The following is a 24,778-nucleotide window of genomic DNA, read 5'->3' on the forward strand; positions in this document are numbered from 1 at the left end:
AAACAACATATTAGTCTTTTAATCGATTTGCTCATTTCTGATTAGACTAAGGACATGTTTAGGTTCATCTACTAATACAAGTTGCCTTTTTGTATCACGATCTGACCACGTAATACCATTTAGTATTAGTTAAACATTAGACAGCCAATGAGCAACATTTGCTTCCATTTTTCTTTGCGTGCAAAACTATTTTGAGGATAGTAATACAAAGTATATTAATCGTAATCAATGAATGCAATCTATTCAAAAAAATTACAAGTGTACTTAAATGAAAACAGTATAGTTAGGGCACGTGATCCAACACAAGCTTCATATAGGCTTCAACAAAGGCAGCTTCAACAAGAAGATGATGAGCTTGCTTGTGTAATTTTAGTGGCTCATGAATCTATCCATCTTATTGAGAATCATCCTTAGAGTAAAGATCCATTGTGTTCTGATGAGGAAGGTATTATTAACCTTCTAGTAACACAAAAGATTATGCTTTTCAAGTCAAGGACCATGTTAAAGTTTTCATAATTATATAAATTTCATTTTTTTCTTGGGAAAAGTTGGTCTTTATCTCAAATAAAGAGCTTGATTAAATAATTACGCCGAAACCCAAATTTTTAGCCAAATTTTTAAAGTCAGTTCGTATCTCCCTTCTTATGAGCAATGTGATCTAGGTAAGAACATTGATTTTGGCTTATATGCTTGATTGAAATGCTACAATGGAATCCTATAGTAGCAGAGCATTCTAATCATATTTTTATGGAGGAGAACTGATGGAAGCAGAATGGCGTTGTGGCTGGAAGTAGGGAACAAAAGAAGAAGAAAAATGGTGGAAGTAGAGGGTGGCATGGAGGGAGAGAAGATGATGACCAATAGTGAGGGTAAAATGGTCAAAAATGTTGATGTGATGTGCACAATTAGCTCCCGTTAGGGATTTAACGTGTGAGTGACCAAAAATGAAAGATTTCTCTAATAGAAGTGACCAAATTACAAGTATTTTTATTTGGGTGACCAAAATGAAAGTGCCCAAAAAGTTGGGTGACCAACTAAGTAGTTTACCCTTTAAAAAAAGGTAAATTACATCAATAGTCACAAAATTATGGGTAAATTTTCGTTATAAGAAAAAGAAAAATTCTAAAAATATATATATATGTTTTTACAATTTGAGATTTGAAAAATAATTTAAATGAATTGAAATTTTGAATTGGGTCTGAAAATTGAAATTTTGAATTGGGTCTGAAAAAAGGAAATTTTGTGGTATAGTTTGTATGTTTTTGCTAAAGAAATGGCATTAGAGTTGATTTCACAAGTCTTTGTAATAACAGTTTTCAATGTTCTTCAAGAACTTATACTTAAAATTATTGCTAATTTGGTTTTGCAAGATACAGAGGAAGCATGTGATAATCTAACTCTTTTTTTTTAATTTGTTATTGGATTCTACTGAATGATAATTTTCTTTATTTCTCATACATATTAGTTCTACAACAACATATTTGATATTTTATTTTCTATTTTTAAATAATTTTGGATTTTTTTTTATTTTTGTATAGAATAATTGTCAAATTGATAGAAAATATAAAAGTTGAGGATTAAAAATTGTTATTATACCAACTAAAAAGTGATATTTAACAATTAGGTGAACAATTTATAAAACTTTTTTTAGTTAAGTGGTCAAAATGAAAATTTACTAATAATTTAGTGATTAATGGTATAATTTACTCCTTTTTATCATTTTAAAAGTAAAAGATAAAGAGATTAAAAATTAAAAATCATGAAAGAAATTCTTAAAATGGCGGAGGATAAAAGCAAAAGAAGAAGTTCTAGAAACTTAAAACTAAAACAAAAAGGAAATTGAGAGATGAAATGGCAGGTGAGCATGAAGTAGCAGATATAACCGTAAACACAACCCACGATTTTCTGATGAAAACTATTGAAACGTAGGTAAAATACAAGACATACTTAGATTAATATAAATTATAACACTTTGGACTAATAAATACTGTATTTTTAGTTAAATCGAAGTTCAGAATTGAAAATAAAGTATTTGAGCCGAAGTTGAATTTATTTGAAATGAATTCATAATTTACGAATACCTTTGACCCCTATAAATACAAACGCCTAAAAAATCCCCTTTCTTTCATTTTTATTTTACCATCTTACCCTTCCTCTGTCCTTTCCCAATGTATGCAATTGCAACCTTCTCTTCCCCCCCCCCCGCCGTTACAACCCTCAACAACACCTATTCGGTTTCGCGATCGAAGAAGACGGTCACCGTGAGAAATTCGGTACATACGGAGAACAAGGTTGTGGCGGCGGCGGCAGGAAGCTTGTATGAGATACTAAGGGTGGAGAGAACGGCATCGTTTAACGAGATCAAGACGGCGTACCGGAGTTTGGCCAAGGTTTTCCATCCAGACGCGATGGGATCATCATCGGACGGCCGTGATTTCATAGAGATACGCAACGCGTACGCCACGTTGTCGGATCCGACGGCGAGGGCCATGTACGATATGTCGTTGGCGCCACGTTGGATGCGGGTCAGGACTCGGGTTTACCCGACTCGAAGATGGGAAACTGATCAGTGCTGGTAGAAAAATTGACTAGAGGGAATTAATTTCTGTTACACGGGTTTTTATTTTTTGTGAAAAAAAGAACAAAATGTAGGAATTTTTCGACACAGCATCGCATGTGTTGGCAATGTTGTTAGAAATTGCTGTGAATTCTTCTTCTTCTTCTTTTTTTGTTTTATCCTCAGGAGTCTAGTAAATACACATTTATCATATCCTTCTCCTTTGTAGCTTTTGTAGAAAACAAGAAATTGAAAATGGATTTAAAGCTTGTTTTGCCGTAGGGTTCATGTGTAAAACTATAATCACGGGTTTTGAATTAAATGGCATATTGTATTTTATTTTTTATTTAAAATTAGATAAATAAACTCTTATACATTTGGGAAAGAATGCAGTTTTCGTTAAAAATATATGTTAATAAAGGATTATTTGGTTTTTTCAAAAAAAATAATTTATATAAATGATCTAAGTAGGACAGATAAAAGTATTTTGGAAGCCTATTTATTAGGAGTCTTTTTATTAAAAAAATAGCTATATTAGTTTATATATGTTAAATCAAAGAACGAATTGGTCATTTTGTTAAAAATTCTATCCAATTTTACTGTTAAATACTAATGTGACTGACAGAAGAATCGTATACTTCATGTGATAATATTTTAAATAATTTATAATTATTTAAAATATCACATCAAAAACTAAATAAAGGACTGTCCTTATTCATTTCATCCTCAAGAAAAAACATAAAAAAATTATTAAGAATTATAAAAAATTTAAAAGTATTAAAAATTATTTAAAACAACAACCATAATGATCCTGAACATCGTCCAAGCTCGAATGAATGGTTTCTAAATTAATTATAGAAAATTATTAATAAATATAAAAAATATATAAATAACGATTAAAAATTTATTTTTTAAAATTATAAAATTTATATATATGCACATTTATCATGTTTAAAGAATTCAAATATACTTATACATATGTATTTTCTTAATTAAGTTGATATTTTTAGTTAATGAAGTCGATGAGTCTTATTTTGTTATTTTTTTAATAACTTTTAAATAATTTTCTATAATTATATACAATTATTTAATAATTATTTAAGAAACAACTCCATAATGAATTTTTTTGAATAATTTTAAAATTTTATATTTTTTATAAATTTTAATAGTTTTTAAATAATTTTATATTTTTTTTCACAATTAGTTAAAAAAACCACATTCAGAATGAACTTAGATAGAAAAAATCACGTTCAAGATAAATTGGACAACTATTTGTCTAGGTTCATCTTGAATGTGGTTTTTAAATAATTATAAAAATAATTATTTATTTTTGAGTTTTTTTTTAATATTTGCTTATGTGACAAAATGTGTTGCATTAGTATGAGGTAAACATGGCACATCACATATCGTTATCTGGTTGCTCCATTAGTCACATCATCACTAAAAAGTAGAAATATATTAAATTAACAAAATGATTAGTTTGCTCTTTGATCTAAAGTACATAAACTAACTTGCCTTTTATTTTAATAGAGTAGGCAAAATGTAATTTGGCTTCTAGTATAGGAGTCTCCATGATACTTTTACCTAATCTTACTCATCTTTTAATTCCACGTCACTTACATAAAAAAATTTTTAAAAATCCAAATAATCACTTAATAGCACATATGGATGGAATTTTTAACAAAATGGCTAATTTGCACTTTTTTTTCTAACATACAAGGTCTAACTTGCCTTTTTTTTAGTAAAAGGGGCAAAATGCAATTCGCCTCGTACTACAAGAACCTCCATGGTTACTTTTACATGTATATATCTCATATCATTTGTATCCTATTACCATATTAAGTTTTAATTATTTCAAATTCGATTTAAACTTTAAATAATAGTGAACTTTGTATTGTAGCCCTTATCCTCACCTTTTTCTCTAAGTCTCTTCCCTCGCTTTTAACCCTAGTTCCATTGTGGCTACTAACATGGTCAGTCTTGTGCTTGTCATCATCTAATTTTCTTTTACATTTTTCTTTGCCTTTTCATTTGTTGTCTTTGCTTTTAATAAAATAAAGTTCGAACCTTGCCCCCTTTCGATTTTTTACCTTTGGTCATTGATTTAAGAGTTTTTCTTCCGATTGCCTTATGGCAATGCTATATAAGCCTGACCAGAACTGTTGGTCAGAGCTGTTAGACCCGGAGCTAGCCAGGATATCGATTTGAAGAAAGACTTTGGACCAGTTGAACCAAGAGCCGATACACATCGGTTCAACCAAGCTAAAAAATTGGTTGAACCGATGAGTAAACCAATTATAATATTTTAAATTTTTATTAAGTTTTTTACTAGTTTATTTAATTAAATTGATTGGAGTGGTTGGATCAACGAATCGATGGCCACATTGGTTCGACCATCAGTTTGATTTTAAAAATGTAATACCCAAAAATTTAGGTTTCTAAGAAAGGACAAGTATTTTGATGGTGAATTAAGTATTTGGAGAAAAAAGTATGAATAATGAAATTTAGCAACGATTAAATTACAAATTTCTAAAATTTGAAAGACTAAAAGTGTAAATTTACCATTGGAAAAAGGGGCGAAAATTGAAGAAATATTTTTTTATGAATGTGACATAGAGATATATTGATGTGTGGATTTGGAAAATCTCAATATGGACTAAATTGAATAGTGGTGGAAAGTACAAGGGTTAAAGTGTATTTTTTTTCCATTTTATTAGAAAAGGACCTAAATGAAATTTTACCATTTTAATTGATATTTTTAAACATAATGATGGGATTAAAATTCCTAGGCTAGTAAAGTGTAAAGTTTAGGGGGAATATAGTAATTAAGGATGAAATTGAAAGAAAAGAAAATGTAAAATTTTCTATATATTATTTTAGCACGGGAGGAAAGAAATCGGTAGCAATTATAAGGAAAGAAATAAAGAAAGAAAAGAAGGAGAAAAAACAAAGAAAGAAAAGAAAAAAAAAAGAGAGAAAAGGAAATAAAATTTTTCTATGGATTTTCCTTGAGTTCTACCTTAAAACCATAGCCAAATTTCATGTCCTAGAGTGCTATGAAAATATTTTCTATCATGAGAACTTCTTAGTTGAAGAAGGACGTGAAGGAAAGCTTGGGAAAGTGAAGAGAAAGTAAAAGATAACGGTAATATTTGATGATTTTCTTAAGGTTTTCATGTTATTTTGATATGAAAACATGAAAAGATTATGTTGGGTACAAGATAATAGTTATGTTTTGTATATGTATGCATGGAGAGAAAGAGAAAGAGGAAAAGATGGAGGAAAGGTGATCAAAGTAAAGGAAAGATTTGAATTGAAAAGAGAAATGTTAAATTCATGTGAAGAGAACAAGTAAGTACTTAATTGAATTCAAGCTTGTTTATTTTATTTTGAATGTTTGAGTATTTAAAATTTTAATATGAAAAAAGAGAGAGATATGATTTTGAACATTGAATTTCGTAATGAATATGTAAATAAAGGTATGTTAGTAATATAAGAAATGATAAAAGTGATAATTAGTGATTAGTGAATTTCATGAAACTAAGGATTAAATTATAAAGAGTGAAATTTTATTTATTTTTCATAAATTGATAAGTGAATAGATGTAGTGTAACATCCTTAACATCCTCTGAGATGAGAATAGTGTTATTTTGGGATTTTCTCGTTTTAGAATCTTCAAAGTAAATAAAATAGGAAACATGAGTGTTAATAGGGAAGGTAGTTGGATACAGTAAAAAATTAAAAAGACTTTTGAATTGAGAGAAATTGTTTTGAAGTGTTGACTAAATCATAATAGTGTGAAAAGTGTTGGGGCAAAAATGTGAGAATTAAAAATAAGAATGATTAAATTGAAGTGAAGTGAAGTGAAAGGAAAAGAGAAAGGATTAGAAGTGCAATTTAACCAAAAGTGTTATGAATCGTGGATGAGACTGAAATTAATTGTGGGCCATTAGATGTATATAATGATGTTTAGATTTTTTTTAGTTAAATATTATTAATAATTTAAAATGTTAACTCAAATAAATTTTTATTTTAGAAACATGTAGAAATTTCCTCCATCATCATCCATTTTCATGTCACCCTCCATCTCCCTTTTGAGTCAATTTTCATTTTGTTTCATTTTAGTCCTTTCTACCATTTGCAAATATTTCAAACTTAAAAACTTCAAATTCTTCCATGGATTCTTAGTGAAATCAATAGAGCAACTTCATAGCAAGATTAATTTCTTGTAAAGTTAACTAGTGCTCATATTGGAGGAGAGAGAAAAGGGAACTTAGGTTTTTGGGTAAAAGTTCAATGTGGGGATGATAAGATTTCTTCAAGAATTTCATGCTTATTTCATTAAAAGTGCATGGAAATGATATGTGATTATTGTTTTTATATTAAATTTTGTATATATGTGATATGTTAATGAATAGAAAGAGAGAAGAGGTGATCAACAAGGTCTTAATCAGAGGAAAGAAGTAGCAAAAGAGTGAAGAAAGAAGAAATAAACTCATCCAAGCATTTGTGATCTGTCGTAATTTGATATGTCAAATTAGGCTTCCCCGTTATACTTAAGGAGCTTTGTAACACCCTTTAGCCGGTTCGGTTGCCGGACTCGAGCTATAGGATGCTATAGTAAATAACAAAATAAATCACATTTATAAACATTTTTAAACTTAAAGAAAATAGAAAACATTTCATACATTCATATTTTAAACCATTCACAATAAAAAATGAGTCCCTCTTAAGTCAACTCGGAAACAAATCAGGACTTAATTGAAAACTTAATAAAAAGTATGGAAACTCTGCAAATAGTTGTGTGATAAGCTATAACCGTGTGAAGAAGGAGCCGCACGGTCGTGCGGCCAAACCGTGTAACTCACTAAGGCCATGTGGGCCAAAATGCAAAAACTCAACAAAAGTCACAAGGCTGTGTGCCTAGGCCATGTAACAAGTTGGAATCATGTGCAAACTAAGTGACTACATCTACAAGACTCACACAAACGTATGGCCAGCTCGTGTGACAATTGCTAAATGTGTGGATCATAAGCTAACTAACCCCAGTGGTCACATAGCCGTGTCACCAGCTCGTGTGGAGACACGCGGCTGTTTACCAAGCCATGTGCAATAAAAATGTGCATTTTAAAACAATTTACCAGTTCAATCATACCAAAACCTATACCAATGCTAATACCCAATATTGCACTTAATCAAAACATGCTAAAACACACCTATACCATTGTCTTAAACAACTAACCAATGTGCCTCAAAGGCACCATATCACAACAAAAAATTTTAACCTAATGCACATAATTTTTGTGCCAAAACCTAGCATTAAATATGTACCAATTCAACATATCAAATTGTAACATTCAAGCCTCTCAAATAGGGGTGAGCATTTGATCGAATCGAATCGAATCAAAAATTTTCGAGTTAATTGAGTTTTCGAATCTCATTTTATCATCCTAACTTTATTTGAAGTTTTCTCGAATCGAGTCAAGTGAGATGGAATTCGAATCGAATCGTATCGAATCGAATATATTTGTTCGAGTTAAATTTTAAAAAACAATTTTGGGTCCTTGTAACCATTGTCACCCATCGTAATAAAATTTGTCCATATTAATCAAATTTTTTATTAACTTTCATCACTTCATAATTTATTTATTAATTTTTTTATATATTGATTAGCTTCTTTGCTTGCTTAGTTGTTTCAATTATCTTTAGATTCTTGTCACTATGTATTTTAGAATTAAAAAATATATTAAATGTAAAAATATGATTTTTTAATAAAAGTTATTTTAAAAATAAAATGTGAAATTGATACCAATATAAAATTTTAACACGAATATTTTATGGCATAATTAATAATTCAATTTTAATATAAATATTCAATATGACTAAACAATTCAATAATATAAATAATATAAAATGTGAAATTTAATTTAATAATATAAATAGTAGATATAAATAAAATTATTTCTATTTATGTTTAGTGATATTTTTTGGATAATTTTGATTTTTTATTTGAGAGTAAAGGGTGAGAAGTAAAAGTTTAGGGGAAAAATAAAAAGTTTTGGGGAATAAAAGTTTGAGGGAAAGTAAATAGGGGGAGTAAAATTTTGGAAGGAAAATATTAAAAAAATTAGAGGGGGGAGGGTTTGGGATAGATGGGAGGTGGGATGGGAAGTGGGATGGGAAGGGAATAAAAGTTTTAGGGGAAAAGTGGGAGGGAGTAAAAAATTTGGGGGAAAATAAAAGGTTTTGAGGGTTTTTGGGAGTAAAATTTTGAGAAAAAATAAATGGGAGAGTAAAATTTTGGTGGGAAATGGATTTTGGGTAGATTGGGGGGTTGGGAGGGGAGGGGAGTAAAAGTTTTAGGGGGAAAGTGGGAATGAGTAAAAGTTTTGAGGGAAATGTAAAAAGGTTTGGGAGTTTGGGGTAAAAATGTAAAATATTATAGTTTGATATTCAAATTATTCGAATTATTCGAGTTGTTCGAATTCGAAAACTCAACTCGATTCGAACTCGAAATTCGAAAAAAAATTCGAGTTAATTCGAATAACTCGATTAACTCGCATAACTCGATTCGTTTAACTCGAAACTCGAATTTTTTTCGATTTTTTTGAGTCTAATCGAGTTTTGCTCACCCCTCATCTCAAATACTAACCAACATAATAATCAGCCACAATTCAAACGTCCATTTCATTCTAGCCATTTTTACTTCATTCATACTACCACATCAATGCATATTCATATATCATACCATTACCATTTCAAAGTGTCAAGACTTATCCATTTGAACATGATCAAAGTGCCACATAACACATACATTTACATGCTTAACTAGCCCGAATTCACAACAAAAGAACCAACTCAAAAACATCAAGTCCTACACATATACATCTATCCATTTACATTTATTTACATGCCACTTATAACCTAGCCAAAATTATCAAAAGTCTATCAAGTAATTAGGTGGATAGTTTAAGCTCCGATGGGGATCAAACTGATAGCACAATTTTTGAAAATCTACAAGAAAGAAAACAGGAAAAAGGTAAGCATACTTAATGCTTAGTAAGTTTGTACCAAAAATTAACTCAACTTACCCGACATTAACATAACTTAAAAATTGAACATATATTTATGAATACAAAACATGTTATTCCTCGACTCACTATGCAATTCTACCATCCAATAAAGTTAGTTCACTTTCACAAAATTAACACTTTCACAAAATTAAACATAGTACAATATCCATGCCATTATATCATATTCATATTAATCATGCTTGATTCATGTAACAACATTTGTTTCATAATTAAACCATTCTACCATTTCCATTTCATAAACTTTGTTTTCACCCGAAGAACTATAGCGAAATAACCACGGATAGTCAGGATAAAGTTGCTCACAGAAGCTATGAATATAGGCCTGCTCACACAGGTTAGGTTAATAACTTTACGATGTTTCTCACACGAGCTGTGAAAGATCCGCAACACATGTTGGACCTTAGCCATTGGTAAAACATCCAAGACCAACACTCAGTACCTTATACACCCTTATGATAGGTCATTTGTATCTTAGTTGTTCACTAAGTTCGTACGGGCTTCAGTTCATATTCATATCACTTAAATCCTTTGGAAATCATCATTTACATATAATTCAACCATATACATTCTTGTATTCATTCATAGTCATCAACTATACCTTCCTTTACAATTTAGTATTTATAATACCCAAAATCATTATTCCATAGCAATTCAATTTCAAGCAATATATATGCCATACCACAAAGACAAGTATAAATCAGAATAAGTGTTATATGAACTTACCTAACCAAAAATGACAACAAATACGATGCCAAAGACTATTTTTCAAGTTTTCCATTTTCACATTTATCTTCCGGTTGTTTTAAATCTTGATCTGTATAATGATTCATTTCAAAATTTCAATTCCAAATGCCTTAAAACCTCTTATATTATGCATATAACAACTAAATTCCATTTTTCACAATTTCCCTAAAGTTTTTCAATTTATTTAATGTAGCCCCTAAAACTAAAACAACTATAACTTACTCATTTAAACCCCAATTTTTTATTTTTTTTCAATCTTATATTCAAAAAACTCTCAAGTATCTATTGTTGGAAAATGGGTTTAGAAAACGCAGCTAAAATAAAATTAGAGAAAAACTAGAGTTTTCAAAAATTTTCTAGAAAAGGATCTTGATTGTGATATCTAAAGTAATAAACACTTAATAAAATTTGTACTTTTTCAATTCGTCTAGGATGAATGCTTCGACCGAATAATCTTCTCCGCTATCCTCAAGCTCATGTCTACCGAGTGTAGGCTCGCTTCGAATCAAAAAATTTCACAAAAAATTACCAATTGGGTAATTTTGTAATTTCATTAAACTTTTGGGTCAAGTTATAAATAAAAAAATCTCTAGAAATTTTCTGGAATTATATCTTCACAGAATTTTCTCTCTACAACTTTCTCTAGAATTCAAGTGTGTGATAATAATGACCAAAGGCTCTCTTTATATAAGGAGAATTTAGAGAGTTCAACTATGATTAAACTTAATCACTTTAGTATTAAATTAATATAATATTTATCAAGATAAATATTAGATTAAATTTAATATTAAATCTTATTAAAATAATAAAATGTTTATCTACAAGATAAACATTAAATTTAATTTAATATTAAGACAATCACTTTAATATTAAATTAATAAAATACTATTAAGATAAGTATTAAAATAAATTTAATATTAAACTATTAAAATATTATTATTTTTGGAATAGTTAATCTGAAATCAAATTCTTTGGTAGAGTTCCGGTAAGAGTATAGCTCTTCCACTGCTCAACCACCAATGACCAATCGTTGTTGGCCACCAGGATGCCACCGCGGACATCGCCGTGTCCGGTCTAGCCACCGGTTGAACCGTCGACCCGGTTTGACCAATTTTTTAGGTATTGGTCTCGATTTTGGGCTCCTAAGCCTAATTTACGATATCAAGTCCAATTTTCAAGTTCAATTACTCGTTGGGCCAATTGTTTGACTTGAAAATTAATTTCCAAAAATATTATATTAATTTTAATTAATTTGATTACTTTAATTTTACTTGATCAAAATTAATTTTTTCAGAAATCACTTAGATTTTCCAAATTAATTTTTCAAGAAAATTCTTTAATCAAATTCTCTAGTTGAATAATTCTTACAACCACCTACTTTAATTCCATATCAAATAAATCGACTCAATTAAATTATTTCTAAAGTCATATAATTTTCTTCCGATTCAAATGTAGTTCGATCGAGCTTTTGTTGAGCTAGTGGAGGGACTAATCAGACGTATACAATTAGGCTCTAATTATTGCAATTATGTCCAAAAGTATCATTCCGATAATTCGCAATTACTTAAACATGGAGTCAGTCCATAAGAAGTACCACGATTGAAAACTCATTATTATATACTCTTTACGAAAGCAATTCATCCAACTACTTTGTCCAATGACCTCGTCATGTGTGTTACCCTCATATGATCTCCTTGATTCCTTTTAGTTAAATTCGTTCACTCAATACAATCTTATTTTTTCTCATTGTCACCATTGTGTCTTCTTAATGATTAATATGATCACTATCAACAAATGACTGTGATAAATTGCTCGTTCGAGATCAAGCAACCTGTGGCCACGTTTCATACACACAATGCCAATGAGAGGATATCATTAACTCTTTAATTAAGCTATGAATTCCATTGTTGCTAGTAAAGCCATGTCATACACAAGTCATGTACCCAACATACTAGCTATAGGCTCGATCATCTTTAGAGCATAAGCCTCCACTTATATCAAAGCACATGAGTTGCATACTATGGTTAGTGACTAACTCAGGACTTAGGTAAATCACACAATGAATGGCATAAGTGAATTAATTCACAAACAGATTCAGAATTAATTCATCTTGGGTCTAGTCCAATGTATCATTCTACTAATGAATACATCTATGTCTCTACTTGTGGAGTTAACTGTTTCGATAGCCAAGACTAGCCATCTCTCTAATTAGAATTGCAGATGACATAATAATCCTGCTCAGTATTTGAATCAAATACTTTGATTCTTTTATGGGATTACAGACTCATTTAGATTATCTATTAAAGTAAGTTATCTTTCTCGCAATGCAAACGTTCTTACAATGCCACTTATGTTTAGTTTGAACTTTAAACAATCAATGAGCTAATATTTGCTTGTCACAATTTCGCTATGCATGCAAAATATAAAATATAGAAAATACAAAAGACATAATAGTGAAATGTGAAATTAACTTTATTTATTTATTCATCATTCAAATAAATAGAAAACAATTATATGTTTACTACAATATGGACACATTTCCCAACATCTATATTTACATAAAATTTATGCTAGACTCAATACATTTTCATTTTAGTCCCTACATTCAAAATTGGCAAATTTCACTTTACGAAATAATCTTATTCCATAAAAAAGCTTCAAAATCTACCATTTGACATCCAAAAAGCTTCAAAAACATCAATTGCAACTTTCAAAATCTTTAACAATTTTACTGTAACAGCCCAATTTTGACCCTAATCAGAATAGTGGTTTCGGGACCACAAATCCGAGTCTGAAAAATATTTTAATATTATTTTGTGTGTTTATGATGTGTGAATTTAAATGTGTGAAAGTTTCGTAAATTAATTTTGTTGTTTGGGTGTCGATTTAATAAAAAGGGGCTTAATCGCGTAAAATGAAAATTTGATGGTTAAATAAGAAAGTGCCTAATTATTGTTGTCTTTATAATTTGGAGGCCTTATGTTGAAATTTAGCCAATACTATAAGTAGTGGATGGCATATTGTTTTAATATATGGTTTTTATACATTAAAAATAAAAAAATGATAATATTATAATATATGTTATAATAATAATAGTGATAATAACAAAGCCATTATCATATCATCTTTCTTCACTTTTGAAACTAGAGAAAGAATAAAATATAAAAGCTTGGCTAGGGTTCGGCCATTGTTGAACTAGATTGAGGTTAGTCTTTTGTTCGATTTTTGATAATTTTTACGTTTTTGAGATCGTTGCTTTGTGTTCTTTAAAACCTATGTTTAAATTTTGTGAATTTATGATGATTTTGAAATGTGCAATTGATGAATGTTTGAGTTTTATGATGTTAGCTGAGGAAATATGAAATATATGTGTTAGATTAGCATGTTTTGTCCTTGAATTGTTGATGAATTTGAGTAATTAGGGTTAAGTTGTAAAAATAAAATTTTTTAGGGGCTAAAATGTGAAATAAATGAAATGTTTGGGTTTGTATGGATACTAGGAATATTCGGCCCTTAAGGAGTGTAGTCAAATTTTGTGTATTTTGTGTTTTGAGCAAAAAGGACTAAATTGTGAGAATGTGAAATATTAGGGGTAAAAATGTAATTTTCCCATTTATGTGTTCTTAGACTAAATTGAATGAAAATATGTTTAAATGAGATTTATTTGAATATGTTTAGATCAAGAAACCAAGAAATCGGATTTAGATCGAGGGAAATCAAAGGTAGTTGAGTAGCCGATCTATTTGTCGACGACATCCGAGGTAAGTTATTAAGCATACTTATTTGTGTCGTTTTAAATTATCTTAACATCTACGAAATTATGCTGAATGAATTGATATATATGTAGTGATACGATTTTTGAAATATGACGTATTGAGTTGTTGACCCCCAACAGTAAGTGTGCGAGTATAAAAATAAATGATAATGAGATTAGCACTAAGTGTGCGAGTTTAATTGAAATGCACTAAGTGTGCGAGTATAATGGTAAAGCACTAAGTGTGCGAGTGTGATTATTAAGCACTAAGTGTGCGTACTTATTAAATATTTTCGAAAGATTATGAATATCGAGTATTTGACTTATCGAGAAATCATGAGTAACAAAGTGAGTAATAATTATTTTGATGGTATTCAAGATTAATTTTTGTATGTATCAAACCTAGGTGGTGATTATAATTGGAGTTATATTTATTTAAGATGATTCATTATATTTTATGATAATAAAATGTATAAGGTACTTGGCCTTGTACTTAAATTTGAAGAAAAGCTTATAGTTGAGTATTTATATTGATTTTTGTTAAATCATAGTATGAAGTGAATAATTATATTATGCTATGGGAAGATTAAAGGTAAGATGATTTAGAAGTATGAATTGGTTATATATTATTCTAGATATCAAGTTAAATTGTAGAGTTATTTACTTGTAACTTACTAAGCTAAATTAGCTTACAATGTGTTGGATTATTGTTTTGATGTATAGATTTTGGAGATCGCTACGTGTTCGGGTATCGTCAGCTAAGCTCATCACACTATCGGTGTCTCCTTTTGGTATTTTGCTAAATTGTTTTCAAATATATGGCATGTATAGCTTAGTTAAAAATGGTGATTTTGAAATCAATGTGTATGTGTAATTAAAAGCCGTGCGAAAATGGCTTATCTTTTTTTGTTTTGAATTGGTATTAACGAATATGATTTAATGGTCTAATTCCCATGCTTAAATTCGGTTTAATTAAAAATGGCTTGATCATTATGTTTAAACTTAGTTTTATATATTCTAGGCTGAATGTTCAATGTGTTTGGTTTCAATGATTCGACCATGGTATAAGTCTATTTGTATAAATGATAATTAGTATGATTGGTAACTTGATTTTATGTCTTGATTGGTTACATCATGAATAATTCATGAAATAGTTTGTATTAGTAAGTTTAAAACATAGAAAAAAATGCTTGTAAGCTTTTACTAAATAATTCGGCTAAAGAGTATGAAAGAACATAATGCATATTTGATCATGATCTAACCTTAATTTGAAGTGGTGTTTATGCTGTAAATTGGTTAAGGGATGAGTTTCGGTTGTGCTATGATATTGAATTGATGGATATGTATGTTTTGTATTAAGAATTAGTGTGGAAAGAATAGATGATATACATAAATGTTGGTCATGATAGGTTAATTGAAATTATATATGTATTTTCATATACGCATATGTCATAATGGCAATTGTAATGAGTTGGTCGAATAAATACATGTTGGCATGATAATTAGATTTACTTATATGTTAATAAATTTAGGTGAAATGTTAATTATACTATAGATGGAATGATAGTTTATTTTGATTATTCGTTACGAAATAAAATATGTTTATTAGGTCTTATGAGTTGCACCAAAGTTGCTTATATACTTGATTAATGAATGATAAACAATGGGTTTATGATGTATTAGATTGTATGTTGACTATATAGGTTCGGCTATGATGAAATATTACTATGCTTGAATTTATATTGAATTATTTAATGGTATAAGATGGTTCGGTTGGTTAATATGCGCAAGTATTGAAGTAAAATAATTGATATTCAATTTATGATATATATGTTTTGATTTATATTATATATATATACTATATAATGTTATATGCTAGGATGCGTTTTAAGTATATAGATGCCATTAATGTTAAATCATGTGGTTCGAACATCTTTATGCCTTAAGCACTTGTAATATGTTTTATTGCACATCGTTAAATTGATTATGTGATCCATATATATATATATATATATATACGAGTTTGCTTAGTGCTTGAATTTAAATAAATGTCTGTTTTGATCTATGCTATGTTTGATAATGCTTTATAACCCTAATTCGGCAACGGATACGGGTTAGGGGTGTTACATTTACGAAATAATCCATGGGCTAGCTAAATCAAGCTCCCGGGATTCGAAAAACATAAAAATATAAGAAATAAGCTAGAAATCACTTACCAATTAAAGCTTGAAAGTTGAATTGTAAAAACACTATCTTTTCTTCTAATTTTCGACCATGAAGAAGAAAGATGAAGAAGATGACGAAATTTATCATCTTTTGTCTTTTTATTTTTAAACTTATATAGTTTGGCATTATTATAATTTTTAAGGCTGATAATTAAACTTTAATTAAAATTTAATTAACCTATCATTAAGCTTAATTAAGCCTTATTAATATGGATGATGACATCTTTATCCAGTAACATACACATACATTGGTCCTTATAATGCGTAAAAATTTTTGGTGATAAAACTTTTACCATCTATATGATTTAGTCCTTGTACCCTAATTAATCATTCATTCAATAAAATACCGAATCAGAATTCAATATATCAATATAATAAACTCATAAATATTAATAAATAATATTCACTGATTCGATCATCAAAAAACTGGGTTCCAAAACCACCGTTTCTGACACCACTGAAAGTGAGTTATTACAAGCTTATTTTCGAGTAAATTAGTGTCTTTTCTGTAGTTTAGCGTAATTCTTAGATTTTCTATTTAATAATATATTAATGCGTTTTTGTACTTATTTTGATACCTAAATTGGCCAAATGCGCCATTTGGACCCTAACGATTGATTGAGTATTGTAGGAACTTAATGGTGCCCAATTTCAAGCGGAAACATCACCAAGGAGGGGGTATTATGATATCAGAGACTGGTATCACGATGCCCTCAACAGTCCTAAAATGAAAAGAAGAATGAAGACCACCTACAATGGTATTGTGATATCCTCTTTGGGTATCACGATACCCAGCCTTCAAGGAAACTCCCCATTTTGAAATTGTCGATGATATCACGATATCCAGACCATGGGTATAGCAATATCACTATTGCAAGGGGAAAAAATAAATTTAGGGTAGTCCTTGTCCAACCGAAACACCAATAAAAAAGACACATTAATGGGGCATTTTGGTCCAAAAAAAGGTGTCAGAATAGTTGTTAAAAAGAACCAAAAATTGGCTGAAAAGAGAGGAGAGGCATTAGACACAATTTTAGTTCATCTTTTTAGTTTCTCTCTTTTTTAGGGTTTTAGTTCTTCTCTATAGCTTAGGATTTTTATTTTTTTGCATTTTCCTTGTTCTTTCTTTACATTATTAGTGTTAGTTAAGTTGGTTAACACTGTAGCTTAGGTTTATTTACATGTTTAGTACCTTGAACTTGGGTGTAACCACATTTTAATCTCTATTTTAATGCTATTTCAGTTTACCTTCTCTGATCTGTCAAAAATCTTAACTTTAATGTTCTTGGTTATTTATTTTGTTTCTAGTTGTTTACCTTTACATTTTTCCAAGTAGAAATCAAAATTTTCATCTTGTTGTTTAGTTTTATGTCAATGGCTTTCATGGTTGCTTACTTAATGTTTGTTACCTTTGAAATGGTAATGCGTAACTAAACCCTATAAGGGTTGGTTGATAGAGATATGGATAAACTGATTTTTTGGTCAATGACTAAATTGAATGAACCTCAAAACTTATGATTGACTCCCCTAAGGGAAAATTAAGATAAGTGAGACCGAGAGGTAATCTTATTGGAAACCAATTCGTTAGTCTTGGGTTAGTCGGGTAAGATTAAGAGATAAACTGAACTAATTTGTCAAATTTGGTAAAATTGAGATCGAAAGGTAAAATAGAGTCACTTTAGGAGTTTAAGCAATTTAGATCTCTAATTTGATGAGGAATGAACCATATCAAAGTCAACCAACCCTCATTCACTATTTATTGGATAGTTTTATAACTTTACATGCTTTACGATTTAGTCCTTTTGTTGATTAGTTAGCTAATTAGTATAATTAAACTCAAAATTATGGTTTTTTGTACTATGCTATTTAACGAGTAGTTAGTTAGACTCTTTAATTACATGTTATTGGCTAGACTTCACTTAATCACTGACTCTTGTGGGTTCGATTCTTATAATACTTTTGTACCCCATTGTGCAAATTATATTACAATTGATCTGCCACACTTGTAGACACCGTACATAATTATTCGGATCTGATTATTGTATTAGTGTTGATTCTTTATGCCCTGGCACACGCACGCGCACGACAAGGCGATCAACTTGATTGTAAGTACTTCAAGAATTTTTCTTTAATTATTAAAACCTAAGTGAAAACTTGTTAAATTGGTTATAGTAATACTTATGGTATTAACCTATATAAGAAAATGTTGATAGTTATTATGGAATTTATTTAAAAGTAAAGGTATAGAAGGTGAATTTAAATAATACAGTAAATAACTTATGTGTAGTGTATTTGAAGTAACAATGATTAAATTTCAAAGTGTATAAAAATTAGATAAGTGAAATGAAATAATTAGATGTAGACATTAGTTTTAAATAATATTAAATTAAATGTCAAGTGATATTTTGATGATTATTGACTTTTATATAAGGACTAAATTGTAAAAAAGTTAAAATTTGAATTACCTTTAATTGTTGAATGAATGTAGTGAATTTAAATATTAAATGCCCATTTAGACAAAATGTGAACTAGTAGGATATAGATGGCATGTCATTAGGAATCTTTTATGTGTGCTAGTGATAATAGCACTTCGGTGCAATCCAGTGACTTTGCGCTTCAGTTCTAGTGACACTGGCATTTCGATGCAATTCATTAACATTACACTTTGGTGTAAGATAGTTTATGTACATTTGTGCTAATGATTTAATGTTCATGCCACATATCATACGTGTTCTATTGAGTCTACAATTGGGCTAAAATTTTAAATGGTAAGTGGCTTGTAGAATGTTAGTTTGAGATTTCACCATGGTTATTTTCTATTTAACATTCCTTGTATGTTATTTATCATACATAAGTTTATATCTTAACATTGATTAATTCTAATGGTAAGTTTAATCCTTGATGTACTTACTAAGCTTTTATATGCTTAACGCATTATTTTTTTAACTCATAGGTAGAGGCCCAACTTGAAGCTCTAGAGTGAAGATATCATCTCAACTCATCACATCACACCTCAAAGCTTGGAAGAGAGTATGGTTTTGGTTTTTTGATAATATATTATGACATGTATGTTGACACCATTTTTTTGATGAAAATGGGGTCGACTTGGATTTTGAAAATGAAAACGAAAACGGGAGTCGCCACCGATCCTTTTTTATAAGGTGTGATCGGATCACCTCGTAAAAATGGTTGTTTTTAATAAACAATTTAATTTTATTAAAACAACGAGTTTGGTCCACGAAATTCAGAAAACAGGTTCGGGAGTCGGTTACGCACGAGGAAGGATTAGCACCCTTGATACGCTCAAAATTGGTACCTAGTTGATTACTTAATGTCTTAGTGTCGAAAAACTGAAAACTTTAGAGAGATTTAAAATACGATCCTAAAAAACACTTGAATGACATGGATTAAGATTTAAAAGGTTATTTGGCTATTTGGTCAAATGAGAAATCGAAACCCAGCACATTAGGGCACATTTTTTCGAATTTCCAAACGCAAAACATTGCCTTACTTCGAAATTTTAAAAGGATACTTGGCTATTTGATAGAATGAGAAAAATCGAAACTCAGCACATTAGGGCACGTTTTCTCGAATCTCCAAATGCAAAACATTACCTTTATTATTTTTTAGAAAAAATCCTCATCTCGAGAAAACAACATGTCATATCCAATGCGTTAGGACACAACATATCGAATTCCCGATACGAGAATACATGCCGAAAAATTTACTTATTTAAAAATACATTTAATTATCTCGGGTTTAGAAAAGAGATCATGCCCAGTAAGTTAGGACACGATCTTTTCTTAATTCCCGAGATTGTTTAAAAACTTGAGTTTGAAAAGATTCGTGTCTATAGATTTATTGTGAAAGTCGAAACCCAGTAAGTTAGAGTACGTCTTTCTCAAATCTAAACACGAAATTTTGTTTATTCAAAAATAATGATTCATCGAATTAATCTAACTCGAAATGGTAGAAATGAAACTCAATGTTAATATGCGTACAAACAATATTGGATACGATGGTGTAATAAAAATACGAGCAATAGCAACGAAAATAAATTAGATGAAAAGAACAAATCAATGACATACAATGCATATAAGCAAATAAAATCAATACATTCTTTCAAAATAACAATGAAAATGTAAATAAAAAGATAAACAAAGAAAATGAATAGAACTATATAAAAATAAAAGATATATATTATATGCATAAATACATTTGTACAATATAAAAAAATGTATATGTAAGTTAAAATATAGAAAAATATACATAAGAAAAATATAGATTTTTAAAATATAAAAAGTATGTATAAGTATGTATATATATTGTAAGATACAAGAAGGTATGTATATATATAAATTAAAAATCTATGAGCGTGTATGTACATTATAAAATTTTTTTTATGTAAGCATATATATATAATAAAATTTTAAATTAACAAGCCATAGATAATAATAATAATATTAATAATAATCATAATAATAATGATAAAAATAATAATAATAACTTATTAGTTTTAATAATAAAATAACCAAGATATAAACAGAGGGCTAAATTGAATAAAAAAACAAAATTTGGGGACAAATCACAAATAAATTAAAGGAGAAGGACCCCATTAAATGCGCGACTAACAAAGAGGGACCAAATGAGCAATAATCCCGTCCTCCAAAACTCACAGCTTCAAGGTGGATCAGATTGAAATATGAAAGAAATTTCAGGGCCAAATTAAAAAACTAAAAGAAACTTAATTGCAAAATAATTAAAAAGCAGAAGGGCTGAAAGCGCAAATAGACCCTTCCGCAAAAACATGCGGATCCTTGGCGGAGCGAGTCGGGTCGAAGCGGGTCTGCCCAAAACGGCGTCGTTTTGGGGGCCTATTTAAGCCCAATTTTTTTTAAAAAAAATCATTTCTGCAAAAATATAAACAAAACAATAAAAAAATATAAAAAATGATATAATAAAATAAAATGAAAATCACCTTTAAAACATTTGTTGTTTTTTTTTATTTCTTGAATGTTTGTAAAAAAGAGACCTTTTACAGATGCAAAGATTGGTTTTTTAAAACCGATTTCCCCCTTTTACAATGTTCGAATGGCTTTATATAGCCTTTTACAATTTTTCTATTATTTGCTTGTTGTTGCTGCTTTCTTTGCTTATTTGCTGGTGGGCAGTTGGGAGCGGGTGAGGAGGCCGTACGGTGGCAGAGTAGGTGGTGGCAGTGGTGCACAGAGGGCAGGTGGCTGAAGGCCCTAGGTGCGGCGCACTTAGGGTTGCTGCTGTTTTTCTTTTTTCTTTTATGCAAATGGGCTAGGGTTAGGTAGATTGGGCCTGTTGGGTTGTATTTGGGTCTGATTTGGTTTGGGCTCTTAGGTGGTTTTTTTGGGCCCGGGCAAAATTGAGCTGTACAGCTGCCCCTCTTTGCTCGTTGTCGTGTAACGAGAACAGAGCAAAGACTAAGAAAGACCAATTTTGCCCGGTCCCGCTGAGTCTTGACTTCTTTTGACGCTTCTCTTTTTCAAGTAGCCTCATTCAGTCCACTAAGTCTTGTTGCGTCGATCCACTCCACTACACTTCAGAAAGATACGACTTGTAGCTTCAATCTTCTTCGCAGCAACTTTAGGGGGACGAAATTTATGGTTTCAGTCTGCTCGACTGTAACGTCAGGGAGATAAGACTTGTATCTTCAACCTGCTCCACTGCAACTTTAGGGAGATAAGGTTTGATATGATAAGATCGGTTATCTCTAGTCTGTTCCACTATAACTTTAAGGAGATAAGACGGGATGCGATCTGCTCTACTGCAACTTCAGAGAGATAAGATCTGTGGTTTTAATCCGCTCCACTGTAACTTTAAGAAGATAGGATTGATTTCTTCTGTCTGCTCTACTGCTGCTTAGGGAGATAAGATTTGTAATTTCCAACCTATTCCACTGCTGGTCAGGGACATAGGACTTATGGCTTAAATCTATTTCCCTACTCCTGGGGAAGATAAGATTCGCCATCTTCGATCTGCTCCGCTAGTGCTTAGGAAGGCAAGATCTGCTATCTTTAACCAGCTCCACTGCAACTGATGGAGGCAAGGCTTTGTTTTCAATCTGCTTCGCTGTTAACGCAGGAAGGCAAGATCTGTTATCTTTAACCAGCTCCACTGCAACCGATGGAGGCAAGGCTTTGTTTTCGGTCTGCTTCGCTGTTAACGCAGGAAGGCAAGATCTGCTATCTTTAACCAGATCCACTGTAACCGATAGAGGCAAGGCTTTATTTTCGATCTGCTTCACTGTTAACGCAGGAAGACAAGATCTGTTATCTTTAACCAACTCCACTACAACCGTTGGAGGCAAGGCTTTATTTTCGATCTGCTTCGCTGTTAACGCAGGAAGGCAAGATCTGCTATCTTTAACCAGCTCCACTGCAACCTATGGAGGCAAGGCTTTGTTTTTGTTCTGCTTTGCTGTTAACGTAGAAAGGCAAGATCTACTATCTTTAACCAACTCCACTACACCCGATGAAGGCAAGGCTTTGTTTTCGATCTGCTTCGCTATTAACGCAGGAAGACAAGATCTGTTATCTTTAACCAGCTCCACTGCAACCGATGGAGGCAAGGCTTTGTTTTTGATCTGCTTCGCTGTTAACGCAGGAAGGTAAGATCTGCTATCTTTAGCCAGCTCCACTACAACCGATGGAGGTAAGGCTTTGTTTTCGATCTTCACTGATCTGTTCTCTAGGGAACATGACCTGTATAATGAACCCAATTATGCCTAATGATTAGGATGGCATGATCAAAATGAATCAAATGCTCCTAACTAGACATGTGTGAATGGTGTTTGCATGAATGCAGAATTTTATTTTTTTTAGAACGATCCCGCTTAGGTTGTCATTACTCGAAGTTTATTAAGGCTTTGTGACTGACGTGCTATAATGCCTTCTTGCTTGACTGACTTTTCTGAAGAAACATTTAGCCAGATTGCCCCCACTGTAGACATCAAAGTTTAATCCATTGGGGCGCAAAATTTGTACCATCATTCTCCCACTGTAATCCAAGGGTAGAAATATGTTACTTTTCCTCAATCCTCTCTTATCCCAATTCAAGGATACAAGATCTGAATTGTTCTAGTTTCTTACACCATTCTCAGGGTGTCATGCCAAAAACTTATGCGCAGATGAAGGCTCTCTTCTCTGAGGTAACCTCTTCCTCTTGTCGGGTGATCATTGCTTGCTTATTTATTTAAGCTTTGTCATTAATCCGTTATCTTATCATTTTGTTCAACCAATGCATTCAACAACAAAATTCAAAGAGAAAGTCTAAATTCAGACTCTTCCTTCTCAGATTTCCAACCTTTAAAATTGGTGTGTTCTAAACAATAGTCCTGTTTCAGGCTCCTATATTATTTAGAAACTTTTCAGAGTAATATGCAAAACTTCCTTTGTGAAAGTTTTATTAGTCCATTAATCATTATTCCAATGCAACATTTTTGCAAAAAGGTCATAACAATGGATAAGAATAAAGTTGGCTTTGAGCATAGCTCGAAAGAACAAATTATCGAAAATAGTAAAGAAGGATGACAAAGAAATTAATTGGGAATGTATATCTTGGAAAGGAAAAAAGTATTCCAAGAATAACAAATAATATGAGAATTGGGTGCCCCAGATATTGCAGCTTGAACTTCTCTGTACAAACTTTCTGAAGACCATTTTGAGTTGGACATGTGTTTAGGAGATCTACAGTGCTCTGTCGATGCCCCAAGATGTCGCCTATCCTTTTCGGTTGATTCAGGCATAGCAAGATCACCACATGCCCAATTTGGTCAAAATTTGAACAGCTTAAATCACCTCATGCCCTATTCTGATCAAATATTTGAGCCGCCCTTTTTGGGTTTTCAACTCAAATTCCCTTTGGCCTAAGGTGCCCTTTGCGGGTTTTCCCCTTAGCCTCTCCATTTTTACTCTTTCATTTTTCTTTTTCATTTTTCATCATCTTTTTTTTTGAACTTCATTGTCTTACAATACAGTGACAAACCGTGGTGCCTGATTTTGAATTGATTACAGCCCTCAGCTATCGTGTTGTCATTCCAGTTCAGTGTATTTTCCAATACCATCCTCTTTGGAATTCTATATCGGCATATGATGACATTGATCATGCAGTAGCCTCTATCCATTTGATGAAGTAATTAATGATCTCAATAGTGAAGCAATGTCCATTAGAAATCTTCGATAATGGTGATGTTCATGCCCCATTTTGCTCGAAATTTGAGTCGCCCTTTTTGGGTTTTTGCCCTGGCCTCTCATTTTCTTTTCTTTTTTCTTTTTTCACTTTTCATATTTTTTATTTTTACTTTGATTGATTTCTCTTTTTGCTTTTGAATTTTATTTTGATTTTGATTTTGATTTTTTTCTTCTTCTTTTTT

At 30.9% G+C, this 24,778-nt stretch overlaps 1 protein-coding gene across 1 annotated transcript; it reads left to right on the forward strand.

The window, feature by feature from the left end:
• Positions 1 to 1,884: 1,884 nt before the first annotated feature.
• Positions 1,885 to 2,817, forward strand: LOC121225088 (chaperone protein dnaJ 11, chloroplastic). Its single transcript, XM_041108975.1, has one exon. It carries the CDS (start codon positions 2,169 to 2,171, stop codon positions 2,577 to 2,579), a length of 411 nt encoding a protein of 136 aa, XP_040964909.1. The 5' UTR covers positions 1,885 to 2,168; the 3' UTR covers positions 2,580 to 2,817.
• Positions 2,818 to 24,778: the final 21,961 nt, after the last annotated feature.

Source organism: Gossypium hirsutum, chromosome D13, assembly GCF_007990345.1.
Source record: "Gossypium hirsutum isolate 1008001.06 chromosome D13, Gossypium_hirsutum_v2.1, whole genome shotgun sequence".
Taxonomy (NCBI): Eukaryota; Viridiplantae; Streptophyta; class Magnoliopsida; order Malvales; family Malvaceae; genus Gossypium; species Gossypium hirsutum.